The sequence below is a fragment of the Ursus maritimus genome, unplaced genomic scaffold (genome assembly GCF_017311325.1).
Source record: "Ursus maritimus isolate PB19 unplaced genomic scaffold, ASM1731132v1 scaffold_14, whole genome shotgun sequence".
NCBI lineage: Eukaryota > Metazoa > Chordata > Mammalia > Carnivora > Ursidae > Ursus > Ursus maritimus.
Window position 1 is genome coordinate 58,031,281 of NW_024423786.1, and position 21,037 is coordinate 58,052,317.

The following is a 21,037-nucleotide window of genomic DNA, read 5'->3' on the forward strand; positions in this document are numbered from 1 at the left end:
AGCCGGTCCTGACCTCCTCGAACTGCTCGCTCGAGCAGCCGGCGCCGCGAGCCTCCAGCAGCTCCCGGAACTGCTCCAGGGTGACGGACTCTTCGCCGCGGCCCAGCCGCTCTTCCAGCCAGCGCAGCAGCGCGCCGTGGTGTCTAGACACCAGAGACTCGCAGGGCGGCGCGGGCCGCAATGCCGCCGCCGCCTCTCGTAGCCGGGCCGGCTCCAGCAGCGCCGCGGCGGGCGGCAGCGCCGGCGCCGCGGGGCCCGAGCCGGAGATCGCGCCCGAGTCCGCGGCCCGGTCCTGGTGCGAGCCCCAGCCCTCGCCCCCGGCGGCAGCCGCTTCGTCTTCACTGCTCTGACTCGGAGCGTTCCCCATGGAGTCTCAGTCTCGGGCGTCCGGCTACGCCGCCGCCACCGCCGCCGCCTCCCCGCCTCGACCTGTCAACCTCCGGCGGCACCCGGCGGGCGGGGACGGGGAGGGGACGACGGCAGGGAAGGCTTCCGGCTTCCTCGCCGTCAAGCGAGGACTGCCGTCGCAAAGGCGCCGTCAAGCGGACTCAAGCAGATGCCGTAAGACAGAGAGCGGAGGACGGCTTCAGCAGAGGGTGGAACCCGGGTTTCCCAGAGGGCGAGTCCGTCCTAACGTCTACGTAATCTCGCAGCCTCCTTTGCCGCCATCTTTGTTGGGGGCGGCACCCGGCGTGGCCGAGCCTTCGCCGTTTACTCTCCGTATCTCTCCACGTTCACTAGCTACGCTGAAAAAAAGCGAGGCCAGGGAGTGGGGCTAGGCAGTGGCCTTTCGCCCAAGACATTTTCCCTTCAGTCCCCCGCGGTCCCCCGGGTGAGGCGGGCGGGGGTGAGAGGGCGACGCGCCGGTGACGTCGCGCCTGCGCCACGGCGCCTGCGCCGCCGCCATCTTGGCCGTGGACGGCTGGGCGGCCGCTGGCGGTCTGAATGCGGAAATGCGGAGGCTCGGCGGGCGGGGGCTCTTGCTGGGACTGGCCGCGGCGGCGGCGGCGGTGGTGGCGGCGCGGTGGATGGGCTGGTGGAGCGGCCGCGCTGGCCTTCGCCTTTTCGTCCCCGAGGAGCTGGCCCGCTACCGCGGCGGCCCCGGGGACCCGGGCCTCTACCTGGCGTTGCTCGGCCGCGTCTACGATGTGTCCTCCGGCCGGAGGCACTACGAGCCTGGGGCCCACTATAGCGGCTTCGCAGGTATTAGCGAGGCGGGCCGGTAGCCGCCCCTGCGTGGTTCGTGCGTGCGTGCATTCATTCGCTCATTCATTCGTTCATCTGCGCTGTTGTCCGCAGTCTCCAGGCTGCCGTGGGGGCCGTGCGCGGCTGCACCGTCCGTCTCGTGTCTTCCACCCGGGCGGGACCAGCCCAGCCCAGCCCAGCCCGTCCCCTCCCTGTCTTTCCGAAGCGCTCTTCGCGACGTAGGTTCGAGAAACCCGCCTCTTGCCCCTTGTTGGTTCCCCAGCGGCCGGGCGGAAGCCCCCGGGTACTGCTCGGTGCCGCACGGCTTGGCTCAGGGCGCAGCGGCGGGCGGGCCCGAGTCCCTGCCCTCAGAGGTCCCCTCCTGACGCCAGTCGCTCTCTTCAGGATGTCCCTGTCCGGAGTGACCTTTCTGTACCCCTCCCAAGGTTCCCCTAAAAATAGTACATTTGGTGTGAGTCGTTCTTCCTTCCGGTACAGATGTCGGTTAAACACCATGAGGTTAGAGCACAGAAAGGTCTGGTCACCTTGGCGGTCTTTCCGAACTTAGAGGAAAGCTGCCCATGTGGTAGGCCTGCAACGTTGGTCAAATGAGGTTGATCCTGCTGACCCTGTTTTGCAGCTGAGGGGGTCGGGGAATGTGATTTGCTGAGGGCTTTGGACCAGGACAACCAGCCTGGAGGGATAGGCTTCTCCCAGGTTAAACAGGAACAAACACGGAGCTTAGGGCCGGTGACTAGGCTGATGTCAAATAAGCACTGTCCAGTTGTCATCGTCTAAGAATCGGGAAGCCGCCTCTGCTGCTTAGACCCAAGTCACTTCCAGGTCTCCAGGGAGAACTTCGGGAACACAAGCATGGACAGAGGAGGAGTTCGGTCAGTTGGCGTTGCTGAGCTCCTCAGTCAGCCCAGCGAGGGAAGGAGCTTACCCGGAGCCACACCGTGATCTGCAAGCAGGGCTGGGCCTGGGGTCAGGGTTCATTGACCAGCCGGTTGAGGGCATTCCGCCCGTCACAGCCCGTGGTAGCTGCCATGGCCCGATACACAAGCGTGAACATAAAACCTTTCATCCCTGGGGTCACTGCTCTCTGCAGCGTGCTCTGGTGTCTGCTGAGTTCCTCCGTTCCCGTTGTTGACTCAGCATCCACGCGCTGACTACTGCGCACAGCCTGCCTTGTACCGGTGCTGAGGAGTCAGAAACCCACGCTCCCCACCGTCCACACAGCCCAGCAGGGAAGCAGAGATGTGGTTCATGCAGTATTCCTATTCTTGTCTGTTAAAATATAATTCACACAATATAAAACCCACCCTTTTAAAGTATATAATTCAGTACTTTTTAATACAGTCAGAAAGTTGTACAAACATCAGCGCCATCTGATTCTAGGCATCGTTATCACCCCCAAAAGAAACCGCATATCCGTTAGCAGTCACTCCTGGGCCCTCCTACCCCCCGGCCCCTGGCAACCACTGTCTGCTTCCATCGGAAGCTCTGCCTGTCTGGACTTTGCACAGAAGTGGAATCACACACGTGGCCTTTTGTGTCTGGCTTCTCTCACCCGGCGCAGCATTTTCAGAGTTCATCCAGGCTGTATTGTCACCGGTACTGCATTCCGCTTTACGGCCAAGTAATATCCATCGTACGTATAGACCACATTTTGTGTATTTCATCATCATTTGTTGGACGTTTGGGTTGTTTCCATTTTTGGCCTCTTATGAAAACACTGCTGTGAACACACATGTGCACATATGTGTTTGGACCTATGTTTTCAGTTCTCGCGTAGTAACTCTTGTGTTCCGCGTTTTGAGAACCTGCCAGATTATTTTCTTATGGCTGTCCTCCCTCCATCAATGTAGTGGAGTTCCAGTTTCCCCACATTCTCGTCAAACTGGTCGTCTTTTTGATTATAGTCGTTTCATGGGTTTGATGTGGTAGCCGGTTGTGGCTTTGATTATTTGCGTTTCCCTAGTAACTATGATGTTGAGCATCTTTTTATGTCCTTGTTGACCATTTGTGTATCTTCCGTGAAGAAATGTCTGTTTAAATCCTTTTCCATTTTTTAATTGGGTTGTGTTTTTATTATTGAGTTGTGAGAATTCTTTACATACTCTGGATCTTTGCACTTCCTTGGTAGTGTGCTTTAATGCACAAAATTTAGAAATTTTGATCAAGTTTATTTTTTCTTCGTTAGCTTGTGCTTTTGGTGTCCTATCTAAGAAGCCATCACCTAATCCGAGGGCACAAACATTTACACCTATGTTTTCTTCTAAGAGTTGTACAGTTTGAGCTCGTGCATTCATGTCATCGATCTGAGTTAATTTTATATATGTTGTGAGGTAGGGGTCCACTTTCCATTCTTTTGCATGTCGCTATCCTGTTGTCCAAGCATCATTTGTTGAAAACACTATTATTTCCCCCTTTGAATTATTGGAAATAATTACTGAGAATTGCCTTACTGAAAATTGACCGTAAGTGCATGGGTTTCATTCAGTCAGTATTTATTGATAATTTCTAAAGAGCAGATACTGCCAGATACTGGGAAATCAATACTGCGTTTGGTGTGTTCTCTGCCCTGATGAAACTTGCAGACTAGTAGAAAAGACAGACAACAAATAGTTATATCAACGATTAATGAGTTATTTTTGTGACAGCTGTTAAAAGGAAGACATCCTTGTGTTACCAGAGGCCCTAACCTAATGGGGGAGGAGGGGGAGGAAGAGGGGCGAGGTTGGTGGCCGCTGCTGTGGGGCCCCGAGTAGCGTGGTAAGGAATCTGGATGTTATTCCAGCGCAGAAGGAAGGCCCTGAGGATTTTTAAGCAAGAGAATGACCTCAGTTCATGTTTAAAATACCAGTGTATGTGTTGTATGGAAAGAACGTAGGGAGAGCTGTAGTAGTTTGGCTGAGGGACATGGCAGCCTGGGCCTGCCTGCTCTGAGGGGGGTGGGAAGGGTGGACTGATGCGGCTGTTTAGGAGGAGAAGGAAGGACCGGGGACTGCTCGGGTTTGAGGGATAAAGGAGGTGTTGCCGTTGCCGACCGCACTGCTGGACTGAGTATCTGGTTGATTCTGAGGTAGGGAAGAGCAGCATAGACGCAGGTTTCCTGGGGCTGGGGGTGCTCATCAGTGATGTTTGTAAAAGGTTTGAGTGGAGGTTGGAGTAGACGAGTGCATGTACCGCTCTGGAGCCCAGGAGAGGTCTGAGCTACAGGCACGGATCTGGCCATCTGCGGCATAGAGGTGGTATTTCAAACCACAGGACGTTGTCAGGCGGAGGGTGCAGACAGAGCAGAGGAGGTGGGCAGGAACAAGCCCCCAGGCTGGTGGGAACGAGGCAGTGAGGGAGGGGGACGGCCAAGAACAGAGCGTCGTGGAAGCCGAAGGGCTCGATCAGCTGAGAGGAAATGAGAACGGGACGAACGCCGACACATGTGCCCCAAATGTTTCTCAGGAAAGAGGCTCTTGCGCTGGTCCAGTGTCGGTGATTTACGAGTCCGTGTGCTTGAAAACCTGTCTCCTGCAGGCCGAGACGCATCTAGGGCGTTTGTGACTGGAGACCGCTCTGAAGCAGGCCTGGTGGACGATGTATCGGACTTGTCGTTCTCGGAGGCGCTCGCACTTCAAAACTGGCTTGCTTTCTACGAGAAGAATTACGAATTCGTTGGTAGGTATCCCACAGGTCTCTTCCGTAGATTCCATTCAGTTGTGCTGCAGGGCTTTTTTGTTTGTTTGTTTTTGTTTTTTATATTTTATTTATTTATTGGACAGAGACACAGCAAGAGAAGGAACACAAGCAGGGGGAGTGGGGGAGGGAGAAGCAGGCTCCCAGCGGAGGAGCCTGATGTGGGGCTCGATCCCAGGACCCCGGGACACACCCTGAGCCGAAGGCAGACGTCTAACGACTGCACTACCCAGGCACCCCTGTCCTGCAGTTTTTTAAGAGAGTCCTTTGGGGATTGGACTTGAGGTTAAAATCTGTAAAATTCCATGGGGTTTTCCCCTTAAACTCTTGTTGTTAGTGTGGCCGTGAGTCCCCGAAGGAAGTGGCTGGGGCACCTGTTTCCCTCACTCGTCGCCTTGGGAGAGGACGGCCCAGCCATCTGCTTTGGCCTCTGTGGCCCCAAAGCCAGGGGTAGCCTGCAGCACCGTGAGCGGCCGGCTCCAGGAGCCTCGCCGGTCCCAGGCATCGGGCTTCAGCACCCAGTCAGGAAGGCAGAAGCCTACGTGTGTCTGCGGTTTTGGCAAATCCTCTTAGCCCTGTGAGGAGACGGGTGTGTCTGCGTCCGTCCTGAACTGCTCCCAAACGCGTGTTAAAGCCGCCATGCCGGGCGCTGCACGTGCTCTGTGCTGGTGACACGTGCGGGGTTCGCCTTTCATCGTCCTGGTATTTGGGGAGCAAACGGATGTGTCTGAACAGTGTTAGTGTGTGTGCGTGAGGGCGGGGGAGGGACACGGTCGGAAGCGCTTCCGACGGATTGCAGTCAGTCGGCGCGTATTTGAATACCTGCTGAGGATAAGGTGTGGCTCTGGTCCTCGTGGGGACCGGACCGGGGTGAGCTGGGTGCAGTCCCTGCCCTCTGGTGGCTCGTTCTGTAGGAGGTGGGCTGCGTTGGGCTCTTTTGGGCACCAGAAGCACCCCGTCAGAGGAAGGAGGTCTATGATGCGTGCACACACACGAAGTGAAGTCGGGGAGCCGTCGTGGCAGCCAGCGGCCAAGCGTCACAGGCCAATGAGATGTCCTCGTGTCCTGGACATACGTTGGCTTGGAGACCCAGCCGGTGCTGACGGCCATTCCCACAACGCTGCTCCTCTGTTGCCTCTACAACTGCTGCCCTGTGTGTGGGTCTCACGTCCGAAACCAGCTCCACGGGCTCGTCACCGGGCACACAGAGATGCTCTGGAACGTTCCTGCTAGACCACCTCAGAGGCTGCAGGCCTGGGACGACGTCCTGATCCCCTCATTTGTTCTGATAAGCATTTAAAACGAATGCTCTGGACCCGGCTGTTTTGAGGGCTGGGGCCTGCCTGGCGGGGAGGAGAGACATAAGCAAGTAAACCGACCACACAGTTCCAGACAGGCTGCGTGTAAATAGAGCGGGTCGATGTGTGCGGGTGGTATGTGGCGTCTTTAGAGCCAACGGTCAGGGATGCCTGCTGGCGGGACAGGCGGAGCGGACCTGGACGGGAGTGGCCAGTCGTTTGTTGTACGTGTACGGAACACGTCCCGCGTGCCGCCAGCACCGTGGAGCCCCGAGGAAGGAATCCCACGTGTGGGGGGAGGGGTGGGTGGCCTCCGTAGGGGAGGCTGCAGCTAGAGCAGGCTTGCTTCCGTGTGGGGTCTTGTCAGACGTGGAGGGTTCTTAGTGCAGCATCGGAAGCCCCGGAGCCCGGGCTGCACCGCGGAGGTGAGGGGCACCCCGCCCGCCGAGACACTGACATCAGCTCCCGCGTCACCACAGGAAGGGTGATAGGAAGGTTCTACGGAGAGGATGGCCTCCCTACCCCAGAACTGATGCAGGTGGAAGCCATGGCCAGCCGAGGCGCGGAGGTGGGCAGGCGGGCACTGCAGGAGAAGCAGAAGTTCCCGCCGTGCAATGCCGAGTGGAGCTCCAGCAGGGGCAGCCGGCTCTGGTGCTCCCCGGACAGGTAAACGGGCTCCCTCCCAAAGGCAGCGTGCAGGCCGTCCTGGGACGCAGGGACGCCGTCACCCAGCTGTCACCCAGGGGGGACCCTTCCAAAGCACACGCGCTCTGGGTAGCGATCCTCAACTCTGGCTTAAGTCTGAGGCTTTTGGGGCCCCCGACAACCAGGTGAGGTAGGGTGGGGGCCCGGGCGTGTGTTTCCTTTGCTTGACCCCCCCCCCCCGAGACCCCGGCCTGGGGATGGGCGGCCCCAAGCACGGCTGCTCACTTTGGCCTCACTTCCCTCCTTGTCTGCACAGATCAGTGCTGCCTGCAGCCCACAGGGACAAGGAGCAGGGGTGGCCCCCAGCAGGACACGCTGAGACCCCGTCCTAGAGACACAGCAACTGCGAGTGTTTCCAAGTAGCCCTTTCCCATGGCAATAAAGCGAGGGGAGCCCAAAGAGGCCACTAAATGCTCCAGGGATGATTCCAGGGTTTGGGGGAAGCTGGAGGAAAAACAAGCGTTTTTCTATGCTAGTCATCAGGCCCTCCGTCCCCTTACCTCTGGTGCAGAAGATGACCCCTCTCACGGCACACACCGCAAGCTTCAAGGGCCTCAACTCCGAGCCCAGCTCCGCCTGAGAAGGGCACGGAAGCCCCTTCCTGAGGTGTAGGCTGGTGCCCTCTTCTGTGCCTAGAGCCCTTCGGCGCTCCTTGAGGCTGATCCCTTGTGTGGACGGGCGAGAGCCAGCAGCCAAAGCTGCCAGCCTTCTCCAGGCCCGAGCCCCGCAGCCATCACGTTCCCTCCACCTTAATTCAGGAAGCAGGGGCGGAAGGGGCAGGAAGGAAAGCTCCTCTCCAGGTTTGAGGAGGCAGGGCCTGGTCTCCAGAAAGAGGGGTTCGTGGAACCTGGCCTGCCCGCCTGACGGGAGGAGCCGGGACAGGGCGGGACCTGTCTGCCTGCCTCAGTGGCCCCCTCCGGCCTTACTGCCCTCACTCCCCCAGGGAGTCTACCCTAGCCTTAGCCCTCAGCCTGGTCTGCTGCCTTAACTCCCTTTGGAAACAACAAAGGAGGGCTGAGTCCAGACAGGGACTGGGTGTGGAGTAAGGGGAAGGAAAGGAGGGCGAGAGGCGATAGGATGCGGTAGGGGCTTGGAGCCAGACACTCGCAGGCCAGTGGGGGACAGCTTTTCCCACCGCTAGCCGTGCAGGGAAGTGGCACTGCCTTCTGGGAAGGCGCAGGGAGGGCCTGGGACTCTGCCTGCAGCAGGGGAAGCTGTAGGAAGTCAGGAGAGCCGCACGGGTCGGTCGGGATGCACAGTGCAGACCCCCACCTGGGGAAAACACCAGGTGGCCTCCCCCGCTCCCCTCCCCAGAGACTCGTGAGTTCCTGCTGGTAAGACGTCCTCTTTCCTTGTGTCCTCAGCGGAGGTGTGAGCAGAGACTGGGCTGGTGTCCCCAGGAAGCTATACAAGCCGGGTGCCAAGGAGCCCCACTGTGTGTGCGTGAGAACAACTGGACCCCCTAGCGACCAGACATCGGGCCTCCCTGCGCTCACGAACCGTGGGGACTTGGACCACCCCAACTTGGGGGAGTACCCAGGCTGCCCACCCCTGGCCATCACCTGCCCCTTCCCGCTGTGAGCTGGTGCCCTAGACGGCCATAACCCACGGAGAACCCTGCCTGGAGGCAAGAGGGCCTGGAAGCACCCCGCCCACACTCTGCAAACGTGGCCCACACGCCTCACCGTGGGCTCGCCCTCCCGTGTCTGAGCCCAGAGTGCGCCTGCCTGCCCAGTACCGGTCCGCCTGCTCGTGATCCGTGCGCCGTCCTTCTTCAGAGCCCTCTGACAGTAACGTGTACAGATCTGACCCACTTAGAACCAACCGGACCGCCAGGCCCTCCCATAACTCCACACCCGGTCAGGGCACTGGGGGCACTGGCGAGAAAGGGACTGCACCATTCCCTCGCGACTCAGGCAGACACGTCCTGAGAAGCCACGGATAATTAACAGCGTCCACGTAACTTCTAGGTTCCTCACCGGCCAAGCTTGTGACCCCTGACTTTTACCCCTGAGCCAAGCCACACCTAGTTGACAGGAGGTGAGCCCGACCGCGAGAGGGGACAATGAAACGGGCAGGCTAACCCTGGAGGGAGAAGAGGTTTTGCGTGTATGGACGCAGCAAATACAGACGCCTCCCAACAACAGTCTGAAGCGAGGATATTCTCTTTTCAATATTTAGGATCAGGTGTGGGAGAAGTCTGCTTTTTGATCAAAAAGTGGTTTCACTGCTGTGATGCCCTTCCCAGTGGGGGGTGTGTCCAGGGCCACCTGCCACCCCTACACCCAGCTGACCACCCCACGGACCGTCTGACAGACCGGAGGAGCTTTTCCCTGGGGACCTCCCCTGCCCCGCCCCCGCCCGCCTTGCGGCTCTTCCCCAGGTTTGCGGTAAACACTCGCTTCCCTCATCCTGAACGAAACACTGCGCGGTAGCTCCGATCTCCTTCCCGCCACAGTAAACTTGTGCACACGGCGTGTACTCAGGTCCTTGCTCCTGGGCCCCCATCTGCCGTACAGCGGGCAAGAGTCTGCCCTCCTCAGCCCACGGCCGTGGCCTTCCCGGACCGGCCACACCGGAGGGCTTCCGTGAAATCCTCGCTTAGCTCTTGCCCGATTCCCTCTTCTCCCCCAGGCACCCCCTCTTGGCCCATGAGCCCCCCAGCAGGTCTTCTCTCTCCCACTTCAGCTGTGTCCAGGTAGGCGGCTCCACGTGTCTGAAATTCAGTCTCCTTGTGCTGTCCCCTCAGCTGTACGCCCTGTGCACCCCGGCAGCCATCCAGGACACCTTCCTCTGCTCCTCCCCTCCTCCTCCCCGACCTCCAGGCTGTCATTTCTCGCCAGGATGCAGCGAAGTCTCTGTCCTCCCTCCCACGCCGCCCTCTGTGCTGCCAGGAGCCGTCACCCTGGATGACCAGGGCGACCCCCCCCTTCAGTGACTTCCCACATCCACACACCAGGGCTCATGCTCTGGCTCCGTAGCTGCCGGGGCCCTCCAGCCAACTCCCTGTGCACCCTTCCCTGCAGCCTTGTCCTCAATGCACCGTGCCCGCAGGGCCTCCGTCAGGCTGTTCCTCCTGCCTGCATTGGCGCCTCTCGGGAGCCTACGCTCACCTGGCCTGCCAGCTGGGTCTCATGCCTGTGGCAGCCTTGTCCTCCTCCAAGATAACCCCGAGGTCCCGTCGGCCGCTCTCCCTGGACCGGGACCGAGGGCTCCCCAGCCTGGTGTCCCGCACCCCCAGTACCCGGCACGGGGTAAGTGTGCAGTTAGCTCTCAGTCTGCAGATGAGGCAGCACAGAGCAGTGGAGCTGAGCCTCCAACTCCAGGTTCTTGTCCCAACTCAGTGCTGTTTGCATCCCTCCATAGGTCGCTGTACCCCTGCCCTCCCTGGGCAGGAGTGGACATAGGCGGGCCCATGTTAGGACCTTGTCCTGAGCTCCACACAGCCCTTGGGCTCCTCGCCTGCGACGTCCCTCCGTGGTCAACCGTCTGCCAGGCACCTGTGTGCCGTGGGGAGGGGAGGGGGCAGGCAAGGCTCACCTCGAGGAGGTCACAGTGGAACCCTAGAGGCCATCCTCGGGGTGGGAATGAGGGACAGCATGGGGGCCAGGTCCAGAGCAGTTCAGACCCTCCCAAAGCGAACCGAAAATGGAAATGAGCGCAACAAGGCACCCAGTCGTCCCAGCCGAGCGTGGCCACGGAGGGCCCTGGGCACCCACTCTACTCTCTGCCTGACTCCAGGCTGCTCACTTCCTGCTCAGTGAGAATTCACTTCCTCTTTGCGGCCACCACTTCCTTCATGGTGAAGAGCTCCTCGTGCTGGGGCGGTGGGCGAATCGTGGTTATTGGAGCACTCGGTCTCCTTCCTCCTTCCGCAGATGTGGCCCCAGGGCAGAGCTCTGGTGGAGGGAGGCAGGCCCCCCCGGAATTGCCAGAGGGGGAAGCGATGCTGGGCAGGTGGCTTCATCTGTTTACCCTCTGCTGCCTTGAGAGGGTCCGGAGAAGGGGCACAGCAGAGCTGAGCGGCTCCCCCACATCTGCTCTTCTGCCGCCCCCAGGTGCAGGGCTGCATTGAGCAGGCTGGGCAGCTGCCCCCCACCCCAAGAGTGGAGCGCCTGGGGCCAGAGGGAGCCACTCCAGACCACCGCCCCATCCCCAGCTCGTTTAGCTCTGGGACAGCTGGGATCTGCACAGGTTGGGGCCTGTCTGTTCAGAAGTCCCTGGTGCCCCTCGGAGAACAAAGCGAACCCCCCCCCAGAGCTCTCCCACCACCAGAGCCCCCAGACTCCTGCAGGGAAACCGCAGCCGTTGCTCCCATCGGCCCCCACTGGATGGGCCTCTGTCCTTGCATGAGAGGAGGGGCACGGTACCCACTTCTGATTCCCTCCCTCGAAACCGTGAGCCGGGCAGGGCTGTGGTCACCAGTGCACTTTAGGGATGCAGACACTAGGGCCCAGAACTTATGGAACTCGCCCCCGTACCGTCAGCAGTCAGTAACAGCAGAGTGAAAAGCCAGTGCTCCTCCCTGGCTGCAGCCACGTGGGTCTGCAGGCCCGGGCTCGTTTGTACTCACATCTTACAACTAGGGCTCCTCTCGAGGGCAGCTGTTAGTTAGTGGGGTTGTCCTGTGGGAGCACCTCGTAGTACCCATTAACCATGAGAAAAGCCAGCAGACAATGAGCTGTCTCCACAGCTGGTGTGAACCAGGGGGAGCGAGCTGGAAGACGGAAAGAATGGGACTGTGTCAGGCCCAGGGGAGCCGCTCGATTTGTACCATCTGTTCAGGGCCCTTAGGCGCCCCTCGACTTGGATCTGCCAGCCCCCAAACCTGCCGCAGTGTCTCTGGAACCCACAGTGCCAGTCCTCCCTCTAGACCACAGCCAGCAGAACCCTCGCCGGGGCCGGGGCCTCCGGGAGTCGGGACACCTGCCGTCCGGGCCCAGAGCACAGCACGTCCCAGCGGCTGGTCAGCTACGCATGAAAGAACTACTTTACGACTTTCTGACTGCTATCACCAATGTGCTTCCGGAAAGTGCTGGAAGTTCAAACGTTCCTAGATGGAGAGCTATTTAACAAATATGTTCACATGTCAGGAGTTAAAAATCTGTTTTTAATGCTTATTGGTACTTTTGCATTAAAAAATAACTACAAATGTCTTATTAATAAGTTTCCACTTTAAATGCACAATTTTACCTTATTTTATTGTAAGGAATTGTTACAGAAAATGCAAATATCAATATTTGAAAAATACATTCCATTACATGGACTCCAACGAAACAAGGCCGGTCAGAGCATCCTGGTCCTATGCACGGTGCCGTCTTCCCGCAATGAGCACCACCCTGGACGGCTTGGAAGCTCCTGTGACCCACCCAAAGGTGCGCCTCCAGTTCCCGCCCCACTGCCGCCCTTCCCCCCCCCCCGGGTGTCACACACGTGTCATGGTAACAGCCACACACCTGCCACGAAAGGACGAGTCACGAAGTCGAGCGGCCTGCCAACTCAAGACTCCCTCACTAGGGAAAAGCCATGTTGTTGTGTGCGACAGGTGAGCATGTGACCTACACCACAGAGGAACCGCACAGGCAGTGATCTTCCAGAGAAGTCTTTAAGGCATCTACGACAACTTCGGGGAATTTATTGTTTAGTTTCTATCTCGTCAAGCAATCAGCTCTTCACGAATCACTTTATTAAATTACAATGAGAATGTGGCTTCCACGCCCCTCCTCTCCGGGGCCGGGGGCACCTCCGATGAGGGGGCCCGTGCCCACTTCTCCCAGGGCTCATCCTGAGGGGAGCAGTCCCAGTCCTGGAAGAAGACTTGTGTCAGGAGCTCCTTCGGTGCCCCTGTCGTGACAGCGTCACACCCGCGCAGTGACACCTGTCACCTGGGGGCTCGGTGTGCCTTTCAGGTCTAAGCGTCACACAGCCCCTCCCGAGGCTTTCCCTCCACTTCACGCCTAAGGACGAGATCCTCGCGGTATCGTCCAGTGGAACAGGTAGGGGCGCGTGTGCAGAGCAGTGGCGAACCGGCCGGCGCGCCAGGCTCCACGCAGGACGGCCAGAAGTGACTCGGGGCTGAGGTAGAGGGCTAGCATCACGGGGATCCCACTGCTGGAGAGAGTACGGCAGGCGAATGGAGAGGTCTGGTCCGGCCTCGACCACACTGCGAACTGGGGTAGACAGCGCGCAGGCAGCGAACTCCAAACACAGCACACGTTCTGATACGTCGTTCGGCGAGACGCCACTCCAAAGCACTGAGAACCAGAGTCCTAAGTGTAGGCACTTGAGTTGGGTGGGAAACTCCCGAGTCAGAGGATCGAAGCAAGGTAGGGTAGCCCCTGGGCGCACACGCAGCGCCTGGAGGAGACCGCTGGCGGGGGCAGTCCCGCGGGCCTGGTGATGCGCTCACTCTGCTAACAACGTCCACGGACGCACACACTGTTTCAGAAAGTTTATTCTTCCTGCTGCACTCGTTCACAACTGGCAACTTTCTGAATGAATAAAAGTGAGATTTTGCTACTAGTATTTAAGCTACGGATTAAACTGTCCGGAGAACAGCCCTGCAGTTCGACAGCGTGTTGAGTGCCAGTGAGGGCAGTGACGGGGGAGCCCGGGCAGCCGCCAGGGAATGTGCTGCGTGCGGCCGGCGAGCACCCGCGTAGTCCCGCGGAACCCCCGAGGCTGCGGGAAGGTGTCCTGTCTACGTGTACGAGGACGCACCCTGAAGCCAGTGCAGAGCTCACAGAATGCTCCCCCGCTCTGTGGCTGCTCGGTGCCACAGCCATCTGTGGACTCTGAAGAAACAGAAGCTGGACTCGACGTATTTTAAACAGGACTTTAAGATTTTAAGTGCAATTAGAGGCAAGATTGTTACTACAATTGGTAATGGCGGGGCAGGGGTAGGACAATCGGTCTCATCTCTGATGGACTTCCCAAGCTCCGCTCTCCACCCTGAACGTGAAAAGAGCGAGTATAAAAGTACCAGCTGCCTTGATTCACGTCTGAAGCACATCGTCTTCCTTTCCAACTACAGAGCCGAGCCACCTCACGAGGCCCTACTTTCTCGTGGCCCCGTCCAGGCAGCAGCAAACGGAAGCTGAGCACAGGCTCCCGGGGGCAAGTGTCTGCCAAGACTAGCTGTTCCTCTGTAAAAATTCTATAGGAAATGTGTCACAGACTCTAGAGGACAGGGGAACTCTTCTAATTTTTTTTTATACATTGTGCACAAGCTCATATTAACACAGAAAGCTTATATATCTCATAAGTCACAGAAATATTAAAAAGTAGCACTCTGGTTTATCAGCTTATTTTACACACACATTTAGGCAATAGAACGTATAAATCTACAGCAAGAGAGATGACATACCACCATCCAAAAACAAACCAAAAAGAACAGGCTGTTGCAAAAAAATCTGTAGTCCCATTACACATAAACCCATACTTCATTAATGCAGAAACAACGTAGTGGTCGTTAAATGTCTGAAAACCAGCACGACGGTCCCGAGAACGATGCGTGAACAACCACGTTCGTCTCAGAGTTTCTTTAAAGCAGTGGCAGAAGTTTCCAATGTGCATCGTTTAAAAACTGGCCAAACCTTCAAAAGGAGGCGTTTAGCGCTGCAGGCCTACCGTTCGCAGCAGCGACCAGGGCCCAGGGAGCTCTGGGTGCTTTCCAAACCGGCTTGCACCCGCTAGGCAGGGAAAAGCTGCTGGGAACTGGGGGTTCCCGCACCTGCCAGCCCTGGGTGACCCTGTCGCTCCCAGGGACGCTCTGCAGCTCCATGTGCGCTGAGGTCCCATCAGAGCTGATCGTCAGAATCACTGACGCGTGGGTACGTGACGCTATTTCTGGACGTGGATTTTTAGATCGGAATCACCCATAATGCAGCCATATAAAAAGTGCAGCACGAGAAAAGTGCATCTCGGCCAGCAGGCCCCGGGGCGGAGTGACCGAAGCCTCTGCACACAGGACACCGCCAGACGAGAGCGCGGGACGCCGCACCCCTGGACCCAGGAGCGTGAGTACTGGTAAAGCTTTCGGTTGTTAAGGCCACGATGTTTCAGCTCTCATCTTTGAACCCTGTTTTGAAAGATTTCACCTTTTTTAAAGGGGCAGCTCACTAAAAATATCAGCTTGGGTTAAAAAAAAAAGACCTTGGGCAAGAGGACTCTATAATCTTTATAGGCCACTCACCCGGAGCGAAGGCGGCGCTCCCGGAGCGGCCAGACGCCAGGCCCCCCCGGGGCTCCACCAGCCTGCCCGCCCGCGCACGAAGACCGTGGGGGTGCTCAACACGACACTAAGCTACGGGGAGGGGAATGGTTTTCCGAGCGTCCTTGTATGGTGCAAGCAGAATGGGGTCCATCTCCTGTCACAGGGGCCGCTTAGGCGACACGGCCTGGTCCACCGAGTCGTCCAGTGACCCCAATCACAGTCAGACACACGGACAACCCAATGGAATCCTTGAAATGGGGTCAATCGCACCGGGGTCCTTAATCGTTCAGTCTGTTCCGCGGGAAGACGGGACGGCCAGCCCCTGCTCTGGGTGGGTCAGGCTGGTGAGCAGAGCAGCTGCCGGGGAGGCGACCGGGGTGTGGCCTGGGGGCTCCCTAAGAGACCCCCCCCAGAGTCAGTACATCAAAGCAAATGTTGCAAACTCGCACAGGCTTGTTCAGATCAAACTTTATAATAGGAATCTCCTTGGTCGAGCATTTATGGCAAAGGAGGCGTCCGCAGTGGCGGCTGTGGAAGCAAAGCAAGGGGGCGTGAGGGGGGCCTCCAGCAGCCACGGCGGCGCCGCTATGGTGTGCCTGCCACGCGCCACCAACATGTGTCCTGTCGAGTCTGTGAGAACACAATTCCAGCCCGCAGGACATTACAGTGCTGGTGGGGAAGGCTCTTTGAAGACGAAGAGCCACTGGGCTACAGCCAGAGAACGCGCTCGTTCTGATGGGCCCAGCTCCTCAGCTCACGGGAGCAGCCAGCGCCTTGGCAAGGCCCCCCCTCCCCACACCACTCCAGGCGCGCATGTCGGCCGCTACATCACCCTCCTGCCCAGGGTCTGCGCAGGGCCCTGGCAGGGTCACGGTTTCTCGCGGAGAGAGGCAGAAGCAGTGACGGGCAGGAGTGCCCTCGCCCCTCTGGCGGGCAACCTTGGGGCCTTACCAGTGATGTTTGCGAGTCGTGACTCCAAACTTGGCAGCACACTCGTAACAGGTGGACCCGTCGCACCACGGAGGCTCCTTGGACAGCATATCTGCAAGGACAGGCGGAGAGGCCCCGTCCCCGTCACAGTGACCGTGCCAGGCGGTGACACGTGGGCGCAAGAACGACGCGCTCTGAGTGGTCAGGAAAGCGTCCTGGGGAGGCTCTGGAACCCCACCGGCCAGGCGGGCTGGGGCAGGAGGGGCTGTGCTCATGGTGCTGAGACTAGCATGGCATCTGGGGGACACGGGGGGTCAGGGGCGGCCAGACCGGGAGGCACAGTGGGAGAGAGAACGCCGGCCAGGAGGACTGGCAGGGGCCACACGGCAAGGGGACAGCAGGGAAGGGACAGGTCTGCGAGAGCTGGTGGCTGCACGGGGGTGGGCTGAGAGCAAGGAGGGAAGGTGACGAGTGGCCAGGCCTGCAGCGTAGGCACCGGCTCTGCTGCACACCACTCGGGCACGCAGGGCAAGTCGCCCACGCCAACGTCACAGCCCCAGGAGCTTGTGAGCGTGAGCCTCTGCGCAGACCCTCGGCCAGTAAGCCCTGCTGCTGCCACCTGGGCAGGGACGGGGTGACCCAGGAAACACGAGACCACCCGGAGCACTGCTTCCTCGCCACAGAGGGACCAGAGGAGGGGCAGGAGGCAGGAGCAGAAGGCTGTCCCCAAGAACGCAGAGGGCCTGGCTCGGTGGAAGATGAGGGACGTGCAGAGAAGCTGCCGGGGGCCATGCCAGGGTGACCCGCCCTCACGCACAGACGCATTTGTGAGTTCGTGGATCGCTGGTGGGATTGGCGGGAGGCGCTGGACAGGGGGCGGGGGAAGGACGGAGGCCCCAAGGCACTGTGAAAGACACTGCTCACAGTCCCTCTCCCACCACGGCCCTCACAGAAAAGTCCTATTTGGGGCCCAGAACACCGTGGGTACGTTCTGGGGGTCAGAGGCCACCAGGACATGTGAACGACCCGCGCCGTGACCATGTCTGCACTGGGGGGGCAGGAAGTCGCCACTCACCTAGCAGTCTGAACAGCAGCTGCTTGGTGGCGACCTGGTAGTTGAAAATGTTGACTCCCTGGTTGTTGTTGACCCCAAGGCGAGCCCCGGCGCGGACGACGGCACGGCACAAGTTGGCATTCCCTTTCATGTAGGCCAAGAGCAGCACTGGAAAACAAAACCATAGGCAGGGCTCCTTCTCACCCGGGCCTGGCCGAGGGCAGGGCCACGTCCCCATGGACACCATGGGGAGAGCTCCTGGGGGTGCAGCGTCGTCCCGTCGAGGGCCACGAGCCCGGGGCGCAGAGCTGCTCCAAGAGCAGGAGCGGGGAACACACGCTGAAGGGAACCCTGAAGGCAGGCCGCTGTCCCAGCCGCCTTCCTCGGGCACGAGCACTGGAGGACAAAGCTCTCGTTACACGACATAAATACATCTGAAGAGCTGTGACGTGTTGTACACACGGAGAGAAAACTCAGCACGGGCTCATGCCCCGGGCAGTCCTTCCACCCCACGGAGGCCTCGTGTGTGCCGGCGCCGGCCCCGTGGGCTCCCAGGCTCCGGCCAGGCCTCTTGCTGGCCCCTCACTTCCCTCCCTGACACCCTGCATTTAAATCCTTTCACTTCATGCTCTAAACGGTACAGTCAGACGGGGGTTACAATTTCAAATGAGGAAAGAGGCACAGAGAGGTTACAGAATTTACCCAGTGTCACCACCTAGAACAGGACAGAGCGAGGCAGTGGAAACCAGGAACCTGGAAGCCCAACGAGAAGCGCCTGCCTGCCTGTTTCCCGGCACCCGGACAGCAGTGCGCGCGGCTCCCCCTGCGTCTGCCCGCCCCTCCCAGCTCAGGCTCATCACGACACATTCACGTGTCAAGGCCAAGAGCTGATGGCAGAATACTTGGTCCCGTCTAAGGTTCAGGACGCTCCCTGGAAACGACATTGCTGCCAAAGGCCGAGGCGGCTCTGTTTGGCTGGAGGGAGAGTGAATGGGAACATGGCAGCAGCGCAGGGCTCTGGGAGCCCCGGGCTGGGAAGAAAGATTTGAGTTTCACCCGTTTCCCTACTTGAAAAACGGGGACACGGTGCGTGCAGTGCTGACAGGGTGGTCGTGGGCATTCCGCAAGAGTCCACCAGAAACATGGTGACAGCTACACGAACTAACGCTGGGACTGTGGGCGGCCGGGGCAGCACCACGGGAATGGCCTCCGTAAGACACCAGCCCCTCTCTGTATGTAACTGGCCACGGTTTCAAAGCAGGTCAACACGGCAGCGCATTCCCCCCTAAAGCGTGTGCAGGTGTAGACAAGGGTAGAGGAGGGCAGGCCTGTGTGGACAGGAGTATGGCTTGGGAGCTCTAGAGACACTTCCGACGTGCGTGTGTCCCAGATCAGACACCGTGGAGTGCCAGGCGGAGAGCCCTTCGAGAATGGCATATGTGCCCAGGCTCTTGTCCTTCCGGGAAGCAGCAGCCCAGTGAGACAGGACATACACGCACACTAACACACCCGTGTTTCCTTCCGCGTCCGGTTTATCCAGAGGGTACTCAGGCATGCACTCCAGGAACAGCTCAAAGATGGTTGCTGCGTTCTCTCGGCCGTACTGTCCCAGGATGTGCAGTGGCGACTGGCCTCTGGGAAGCAAGTGGGGAAAGCTGGGTTTAGATTAGCCACAGTCACCACACACGAAAGACATAACTTTCTGAACTCGGCGATACCGGATAAATTCAAGGACACTGAGGAGGTTGCAGACGTTTTTCTACAAAGTATTTTTCAAAAAGAAACATTCCAAAAGCACCAAAATTGGTCCAGTGCCCTGGTGGCCCTCACGGCCAGTTAGTTCTGCAGCATGGACCGGGGCCCCTGCGAGGCACGGTGACCACCAGGTGACACGGAGCCCAGGCCTCTGCTCCGGACCGCACACACTCACCGAAGGTTAAAGGCTTCAGCGTCCACGGTGCACTCGGTCAGGAGAACCCGGATGTTGTTGAGTCGACCGTGCATGACGGCGAGATGAAGCGCTGGAGAGTAAACCCTCTTACTGGGCAAGCCCAGGAGCCCACGCAGGAAATCCGGCTGCTCCCAACCTCCCTCGGAACGGGACGCAGCACAGCCGCCATCCCTTCCAGCCTTCCCACCCCCCAGGATAGAGTCGTGCATGCAGCCTTGTACGACTGTGCTTTCTGCTTCCACAATCACCCAGAGCTTAAACTTCACGGTTTTACAGGAAACCACTCTAGGGCTCTGGGGTTACCATGCAGACGAGAAGCTGCCCAGGGATGGTCCACGGGAGGGCAGACGCCCAGCCCAGAGCCCTCCCTGCCACAGCTCTGCTGCTGTGAAAACCACCCTCCTGGGGCCGGGGGTGGGGGAGACTGGGGGCACTCGGCATGGGGCACAGGGGCATACTGGCGACTACCATTATTCCCATTCTCATCCAGAGCAGCAAAGTCCACTGCGTTCTCCAGGAGGACGGAGCAGATGGTGGGCAGGTCCTGCTGGGCGGCGAGATGGAGGGCGGTCTGGCGGTGCTTCGTCAGCTCATTCACTTTGGCCCCTGCAAGAAGCTGCCGAAGCTGATTACGTGAGCAGCCTCCCCGGCATGGCGGCGAAGACCCCACTCCCGGGCCAAGCCTGCCTGCCTCCTGACCTCCGCACATCCTCCCGGCAGGCGACACTGGGGGTGCCGCGGCCTCGCGCACACTCCCGCGGAGGCATAAGCTAGCAAAGCCCGTCCCAAGCCGAGCGCGGCAACCATCGGCATGCGAAGGAGCCACTCCTTAGGACACAGAAACTCTACTTCTAAGACTTGGGATATAAGCGACCCAGGACGACAGCGACCTTCACCGTGCCGCGTGAGGATGTCCACAGCTTACAGGAGCAAAACCAGATCGCAAGAAGATTCAGTTACAAAAATTATAAAATGTCCAAACAATATAATAGGTAGCCATTAAGATGATAGAGATTTGTGGTTTAACACGTTAGGGTGTGTATGATACGGTAAGTCAGAAAAAGGCCAGTTAGAAGACAGTACTACCCTGTCTGCAGAGAGCCAGAGCGACAGAGAGGGAGGGAGGGAGGAGTGCGTGCACACGCACAACCCGAGCAGCTGGGCGCGAGGAGGACACGATCTACTTCAATACCCGTACATGCTGTACATTTCCCACAATAAGCCTGTACTGTGTTGATAGTATGTTTTGTTGTTACTAAGACTTTATTTTTAAGTAATCTCCACACCAAACATGGGGCTTGAACTCACGACCTTGAGATCGAGTCACACACACACTGACGGAGCCAGCCGGGTGCCCCTCCTATATTATTTTTTAAAAGAAAGAAATTACCACAAAGAATTACAGAACCAAAAGCAGGAAGGATCTTTTGACAATATCCTGTCCACTCATTCCTTTTCTGACAGGCTTCCAGTCTGCAGCCAGCGCCCACGATGCCTCCCCCGCAGCCTGAGGCATCCTGGCCTCTCCATGTGTGCGGACACTCTGCCTCTGGGAGACCAAGGCCCGGGTTAGCGGCTCTGGTGCAGACCCCGACTGCCTCCCCAGACTCTGGGCACCCAGTGAGAGCACGCACAGGTCCAGGAGGACGTGCAGAGAGGCACCCGTGGGTGCTGGGTTCACAGGTAACCTCTAGGTTGGTTAACTGGGCAGAGAGGGACAGGTTTGGGCAAAGGCACTCTTTCGATGTGAACAGGCTCCAACATGAAGCTGCACGGTTTGATCAGCCGTTTCTAGGGACTCCCACCACCTATGCGGTCAGGGAGGCAGTGGCTTGACCCTGAAGGGGCCGTGACCCTCTAACCTGCCGAGGCCCTCAGACGGATGGACACATGGCCTGACTGCCTGCTACTCAGAAGTCCACCTCTGCCTCCGTGGCTGGTCCCCACACCCAGGCTGGGCCTGGTGCCACCAGACCCCCCGCCAATCATTCATCAACCCAGCT

General features: G+C 58.9%; 2 protein-coding genes across 6 annotated transcripts in view; one reads left to right on the plus strand and one right to left on the minus strand.

Moving 5' to 3' along the window:
* The first annotated feature begins 898 nt into the window (after nt 1-898).
* On the plus strand, nt 899-9,030 carry LOC103660416 (neuferricin). Of its 4 annotated transcripts, none has more exons than XM_040629829.1 (5): nt 899-1,203; nt 2,768-2,839; nt 4,651-4,863; nt 6,659-6,845; nt 8,249-9,030. In XM_040629829.1, the coding sequence occupies exons 1-5, from the start codon at nt 954-956 to the stop codon at nt 8,463-8,465; spliced, it is 939 nt and encodes a 312-aa protein (XP_040485763.1). In that variant the 5' UTR covers nt 899-953; the 3' UTR covers nt 8,466-9,030. The 4 variants fall into 4 exon arrangements, with proteins under 4 accessions (XP_040485763.1, XP_040485764.1, XP_040485765.1 ...); XM_040629830.1 differs by having other exon boundaries at nt 900-1,203; nt 4,723-4,863; XM_040629831.1 differs by lacking the exon at nt 2,768-2,839 and having other exon boundaries at nt 900-1,203.
* A 2,946-nt stretch (nt 9,031-11,976) lies between these two features.
* The window catches only part of ANKFY1 (ankyrin repeat and FYVE domain containing 1), a 76,457-nt gene continuing 67,396 nt past the window's right edge, over nt 11,977-21,037 (minus strand). Inside the window, exons 20-26 of one of the 2 annotated variants that reach the window (XR_005834697.1) lie at nt 19,503-19,650; nt 19,014-19,104; nt 18,593-18,717; nt 17,105-17,251; nt 16,051-16,141; nt 15,079-15,627; nt 11,977-14,964 (exon numbers count right to left, since the gene is read on the minus strand). Coding sequence is in view for 1 of the 2 variants with exons in the window: in XM_040629828.1 (XP_040485762.1) it covers nt 15,495-15,627; nt 16,051-16,141; nt 17,105-17,251; nt 18,593-18,717; nt 19,014-19,104; nt 19,503-19,650 (735 nt within the window). In the remaining variant the exon portion in view is untranslated. Of the gene's footprint in view, nt 15,628-16,050; nt 16,142-17,104; nt 17,252-18,592; nt 18,718-19,013; nt 19,105-19,502; nt 19,651-21,037 lie in introns of both variants that reach the window. The other variant, XM_040629828.1, reaches the window with a different exon arrangement.